Raw genomic sequence first — 7,204 nt, forward strand, 5'->3', positions numbered from 1 at the left:
ACGCGCATCGTCACCTCGTCCTTGGCCAGTCTCCGCTTATTCCGCAGTTCCTGCTTTGAGTTGCAAATGTGAGCAACATCACCGGTATCAAATACCCAGGCGCTACTACGAGCGCTGGTAAGGTACACATCAATAACATGTATATCACATATACCTTTAACGTTGCCGGCCTTCTTGTCCGCTAAGTATTTGGGGCACTTCCGCTTCCAGTGACCTTTTCCCTTGCAATAGAAGCACTCAGTCTCAGGCTTGGGTCCATTCTTTTTCTTCTTCCCGGCATCTGGCTTACCGGGCGCGGCAACAACTTTGCCGTCTTTCTTGAAGTTCTTCTTACCCTTGCCTTTCTTGAAACTAGTGGTCTTGTTGACCATCAACACTTGATGCTCTTTCTTGATTTCTACTTCTGCAGACTTGAGCATTGAGTACAACTCGGGAATGGTCTTCTCCATCCCTTGCATGTTGTAGTTAAGCACAAAGCCTTTGTAGCTTGGTGGGAGAGACGGGAGGATTCTGTCAATTATAGCATCATCCGGAAGTTCGACTCCAAGTGAAGTCAGACGACCGTGTAACCCAGACATTTTGAGTATGTGCTCACTGACAGAACTGTTCTCCTCCATCTTATAGCTAAAGAACTTGTCGGAGACTTCATATCTCTCGACACAGGCATGAGCTTGAAAAACTAGCTTCAGCTCCTGGAACATCTCATATGCCCCGTGTTGCTCAAAACGCCTTTGGAGCCCCGTTTCTAAACTGTATAACATGCCACACGTAACCAGAGAGTAGTCATCACTCCGCGTTTGCTAGACGTTCAGAATGTCCTGGGCTGCTGCGGGAGCGGGAGGGTCACCTAGCGGCGCATCAAGGACATAAGCCTGTTTGGCTGCTTCAAGGATGAGCTTCAAGTTGCGAACCCAGTCCGCATAGTTGCTACCATCATCTTTCAGCTTGTTTTTCTCTAGGAATGCGTTGAAATTGAGGTTGACGTTGGCCATCTACAATATTTATAAAGACAACTTTTAGACTAAGTTCATGACAATTAAGTTCATTTAATCAAATTAAGTATGAACTCCCACTTAAATCGACATCCCTCTAGTCATCTAAGTGATACATGATCCATGCTGACTAATCTGTGTCCGGTCATCACGTGAGACGGACTAGTCACCATGGTGAGCAACTTCATGCTCATTGTATTCAACCATACTACTCATGTTCGACCTTTCGGTCTCTTGTATTCGAGGTCATGTATGTACATGCTAAGCTCGTCGAGTCAACCTAGGTGTTTCGCGTGTGTAAATCTGGCTTACACCCGTTGTATGCGAACGTTAGAATCTATCACACCCGATCATCACGTGGTGCTTCGAGACAACGAACCTTCGCAACGGTGCACACTTAGGGGAATACGTTCTCGAAATTTTAAGAGGGATCATCTTATTATGCTACCGTCGTTCTAAGCAATAAGATGTAAAACATGATAAACATCACAATGCAATCATATAGTGACATGATATGGCCATTATCATCTTCGCCCTTTCGATCTCCATCTTCAGGCATCGCATGATCATCATCGTCACCGGCATGACACCATGATCTCCATCATCATGATCTCCATCATGGTGTCTCCGTGAAGTCGTCACGCCAACTACTACTATCACTACTATTATAGCTAACCGTTAGCAATGAAGTAAAAGTAGTAAACACATGGCGTTGCATCTCATACAATAAATTAAGACAACTCCTATGGCTCCTACCGGTTGTCATACTCATCGACATGGAAGTCGTGAAACCTATTACAATAACATGATCATCTCATACATCATACATGCAACATCACAACTTTGGCCATATCACATCACATGTCAAACCCTACAAAAACAAGTTAGACGTCCTCTAATTATTGTTGCAAGTTTTACGTGGCTGATTTGGGTTTCTAGCAAGAACGCCTTCTTACCTACGTGACAGCCACAACGATGATATGCCAAAGCTATTTACCCTTCATAAGGACCCTTTTCATCAAATCCAATCCTACTAGAGTAGAAGAGACAGACACCCGCTAGCCACCTTTATGCACGGTGTGCATGTCTGTCGGTGGAACCAGTCTCACGTAAGCGTATGTGTAAAGTCGGTCCGGGCCGCTTCATCCCACAATACTGCCGGAAAAGAATAAGACTAGTAGCGGCAAGCAAATTGACAAATCATCGCCCACAACTTTTGTGTTCTACTCGTGCATAGAACCTACGCATAGAAAACCTGGCTCTGATACCGCTGTTGGATAACGTAGCATAAATTCAAAATTTTCCTACGCATATTCAGATCGTCCTATGAAGAGACCAGCAACGAGAGAGAGGTAAGAGCATCTTCATACCTTTGAAGATCGCTAAGCGGAAGCGTTGCTAGAACGCGGTTGATGGAGTCGTACTCGCAGCGATTCCGATCTAGTGCCGAACTACGACACCTCCGCGTTCAACACACGTGCAGCCCGGTGACGTCTCCCGCACCTTGATCCAGCAAGGAGGAGGGAGAGGTTGGGGAAGAACTCCAGCAGCACGACGGCGTGGTGTCGATGGAGAGACGAGGTCTCCCGCCAGGGCTTCGCCAAGCACCGGCAGAGAGGAGGAGGAAGAAGGGCAGGGCTGCGCCGAGAGAGAGGCAAAAGTGTGTTCTCCAATGGCCAAAAGTGCCCACTATATATAGGGGGAGGGAGGGGCTGCGCCCCCTTGAGGGTTTCCCTCTCCTGGGGGGGGGGGGGGGCAGCCCTAGATGGGGCTGGTGCGGTGGCCAAGGGGGGAGGAGGGGTGTGGCGCACCCGTGGTGGGCCTTAGGCCCACCTGGCTTAGGGTTTGCCCCCCTTTTTCTCTCCCCTACGCATTGGGCTGAGTGGGGAGGCGCACCAGCCCACCTAGGGGCTGGTTCCCTTCCCCTCATGGCCCACCTTACCTCCCGGGGTCGTTGCCCCCCTTCGGTGGACCCCCGGGGCCACCTCCGGTGGTCCCCGTGGTCCCGGTACGTTACCGGTGATGCCCAAAACACTTCCGGTATCCGAAACCATCCGTCCTATATATTAATCTTTACCTCCGGACCATTCCGGAGCTCCTCGTGACGTCCGGGACTCCGAACAACTTTCGGTAACCTCGTATAACAATTCCCTATAACCCTAGCGTCATCGAACCTTAAGTGTGTAGACCCTATGGGTTCGGGAGACAGGCAGACATGACCGAGACGCCTCTGCGGCCAATAACCATCAGCGGGGTCTGGATACCCATGGTGGCTCCCACTTGCTCCACGATGATCTCATTGGATGAACCACGATGTCAAGGATTCAATCAATCCCGTATACGATTCCCTTTGTCTGTCGGTATAGAACTTGCCCGAGATTCGATCGTCGATATACCTATACCTTGTTCAATCTCGTTACCGGTAAGTCTCTTTACTCGTTCCGTAGCACGTCATCGTGTGACTAACTCCTTAGTCACATTGAGCTCATGATGATGTTCTACCGAGTGGGCCCAGAGATACCTCTCCGTCACACGGAGTGACAAATCCCGATCTCGATTCGTACCAACCCAACAGACACTTTCGGAGGTACCCGTAGTGCACCTTTATAGTCATCCAGTTACGTTTTGACGTTTGATACACCCAAAGCATTCCTACGGTATCCGGGAGTTGCACAATCTCACGGTCGAAGGAAAAGATACTTGACATTAGAAAAGCTTTAGCATACGAACAATACGATCTGGTGCTATGCTTAGGATTGGGTCTTGTCCATCACATCATTCTCCAATGATGTGATCCCGTTATCAATGACATCTAATGCCCATGATCAGGAAACCATGATCATCTATTGACTAACGAGCTAGCCAACTAGAGGCTTGCTAGGGACACATTGTGATCTATTTATTCACACATGTATTACTGTTTCCTGTTAATACAATTATAGCATGAACAATAGACGATTATCATAAATAAGGAAATATGATAATAACCATTTTATTATTGCCTCTAGGGCATATTTCCAACAGTCTCTCACTTGCACTAGAGTCAATAATCTAGTTACATTGTGATGTATCGAACATCCATAACATTATGGTGTTGATCATGTTTTGCTCGTGGAAGAGGTTTAGTCAACGGGTCTGCAATATTCAGATCCGTGTGTACTTTACAAATATCTATCACTCCACTCTGGAACATGTATGATTTTTTCCAGAATTTTTTTAAGCTTAAAATATGATCTTTGATTTTTTTTTGAAATAAAGAGCTCCCCCGTCCTCCAAAGCGCTGCACTATCAGCCCCTGTACACACGAGCAATTACCTAGTGCAAACAAACAAGATGAATGATTTTTAAGTCAAAGCTGGCATATTTTTAGTGATATATACCATATATACCACAAAAAGGGCGTTTTCAAGTTTGCGAACATGTATTGGACGCAGTTAAACTGAGTTCGAGCTCAGAAGAATAGTAAATTCATACAAAACAAAAAAAAAATCAGAAACACTCACAGAAGACGTGGTAAAAAAAAAACCTTCCATGCCATTCCATGTTGAAACTTGCAAGCAATATGAAACTACTTTTCATGATCGATCAAATGATAAATTTTTTGTACTGTGGATATTGATTTAATTTTCTAAACAATAGGTTAAAAATGCACTCGTCTGACTTTCCAAAAAAAACAAATATACACCTTATATAATAGAACGGGGGAATATATTAATGTCGGTTCCTTTAGGGGTCTTCCAGAATAAGTTGCTTAAGCCGAGTCCAAAAATGGTACCAAAAGAACTGTATTTTTTGGATCTGTTGCAACTTGCAAGGCACAGGCACTTTGCTAGTTAGTAGAAAAATGTGTGGTTTCAAATTCACGTAATTATTTGGGGCTGCAAATACAAGTACGGTTTTGATCACCGCACAACATCAATATGTTCTTGACAGTGTTTAAAATAAAATTTAATGCAAACTGGATGGTGCATAATCCATTTAGGAGATCAAATTGTATATTACTGCTCAGCATCACAATTGTTCTCAGAAACACAACTGCTGCAGCAACTAACAATCACTCATAGATAGAAATGCTTGATAAGAAGGAACTTGCAGTAGTTCGAGCGAACAATTCCAATATGAACTCAGAAGATCCATCTTTCACATTCTAGACAACTCAACAGGTAGATTTGACCAACAGGCTTTGGAAAGCACTTCTTCTGATTGACAGCAAGGTCGATGTGATTTTCACTCTTCAACATTGACAAGTTCATACTCCACAAGTGAAAGATTATTGTCCTCCTTTACACCAAAGCTTGCTGGTTCAGTTACTTCAACACGGCCCCATTTGTCAACAGCAAGCCTCATTGACCCTTTGAACATATCAATCTTTGCATTGCGGATAATGACAGTGTTGCCAGGCTTCAACACATCAACTGTGAAAAGGTATATGATTGTTATATCGCCCAAGTAACAAATGTATATCAAACCAACCACGTAATCATGCATTTATGATAGAGCATTTGTGCCCGAGCAAATGAGTTAAGGATCAACAAATTTCAGTAAAGCTTTAAAGGAATATATTATGTAAGGATTTAATTTTTCTTGTTCCTAAGCATACAAAGTAGATTTGTCATATGATCATTTAATTATGCATAATGCATCAACGCTTGTTGCCATAAGTAACAATATACAGAGTAATAAGCAGGAAAACATGATGCAGATAATACAAAATCAATATGATTAAAGCATAGTGTGAATCGATTTTACACTCTTTTGAACCATCATCTACCTTATAACCATATAATGTAATCCCTCCATCTAGAATTACTTGCCTCAAAACTTGAATATAAATGAATTTATCTAGAACTAAAATACACCTAGATACATCCATCTCCCGGACAAGTATTTTCGGACGGAGGGAGTAACAACAATCAACCAATCTCAAAGCTAATGAGACCCATACCAATTGATTGGCAAATGGGCCTAGGTGAACTCCAGTGCACAAAGGGCTTTCGATAAGATATATTCATATATATATATAGAGAGAGAGAGGGAGTAGCACGATGGAATTTAACAAAAAAACAGCCAACCAGACTTGCACAAATATACAGAGTAGTGCATGATGGAGTACACTTTTTACAAGACATCTACAATTTCAAAGTTCAGTTGCCACTTGGATGTATTCTGTATTTGTTTTGATATAGATCTTCAGTTTTTCACAATCTGATTGTTAAGACCATAATACACTTTATGTGTTCTGCCGCATACACAATCCTCCATTATAAGTAGTATGAATATAACTGATTAAAAAAGCACAATACGGTACTTTCATGTGCGAATCCAGGTTGTATGCAGAGCGCGAGAATCTCATGTCAAAGTCAATGTATCGGTGACGAGTACTCGCGCATGACGCCACACACACAAAAAAAGATATTAGAGTACGACAGAGAAGCGGGAGAGCAGATCGTACCCTGGTCGTTGCGGGCGGTGAAGAGGACGCAGCCGGTCTCGTCGCCGATGAGGCACTCGGCGATCCTGGTGGGCTTGGCCGCTGGGCCGGGGCCGCCAGTGGCGCGGGCCTTCTGGAGGACGGTCTTGGAGCTGAGCACCTTAGCGACGAGCGTGTGGCCGCTGGTGACGGGCTTGAGCTGGTCCACCTTGACGAACACCGGCTTCCGCTTCGCCGCCGCCGCCGCCGTGGCCATGGAGAGGGATACAGATAAGAGTTGGGAGAGGGATACAGGGGGGTTGGGGGGTCTTGTTGTCTTGGGAGGGCCAAACCCTAGATGGGATGGGGCGAGTTTAATATGGGACGGGAGAAGGTTGCGCGAGTCTCAGCCTGCGATCGAGGAGGCCACTAACGATGCGGAGGAGTCGTTAAACTAGGCGTTACTTGTACCATTATGATGAGGGGCAGGGCGAATAGCGTGGCAAGATAGTCAAATGGTACTTATCCGTTTCTCCTTTTTTCCATCCAAAAAGGTGGAAAACTGAAAAAGCCACAGCAGTCCGTCCGTCAGTGGGGAATATAGCCTGCTTGTCGTGATTGCCTACGTTGCTACTAGCCGCTTTTTTCTCAGTGACAACTGACAAGACGTTTGGCTCCAGTGCGTTTCGTATGGTTTTTCTTCGAGCATAAAATGTGCACCATGTTTTTTTTCCAGTTGTGTGCACGATTTTCGGTAGAAGAAAAACGAGAGATGTCTTCTTTTCCCCTAGAAACTATCGAT

At 44.8% G+C, this 7,204-nt stretch overlaps 1 protein-coding gene across 1 annotated transcript; it reads right to left on the reverse strand.

Moving 5' to 3' along the window:
* Positions 1–4,969: 4,969 nt before the first annotated feature.
* LOC123444435 (uncharacterized protein At4g28440-like) lies at positions 4,970–6,840 on the reverse strand. The gene is made up of 2 exons (XM_045121143.1): positions 6,445–6,840; positions 4,970–5,407 (listed from the first exon to the last, which is right to left on the reverse strand). Exons 1-2 carry the CDS (start codon positions 6,677–6,679, stop codon positions 5,220–5,222), a joined length of 423 nt encoding a protein of 140 aa, XP_044977078.1. The 5' UTR covers positions 6,680–6,840; the 3' UTR covers positions 4,970–5,219.
* Positions 6,841–7,204: the final 364 nt, after the last annotated feature.

Source organism: Hordeum vulgare, chromosome 3H (genome assembly GCF_904849725.1).
Source record: "Hordeum vulgare subsp. vulgare chromosome 3H, MorexV3_pseudomolecules_assembly, whole genome shotgun sequence".
NCBI classification, from domain to species: Eukaryota; Viridiplantae; Streptophyta; class Magnoliopsida; order Poales; family Poaceae; genus Hordeum; species Hordeum vulgare.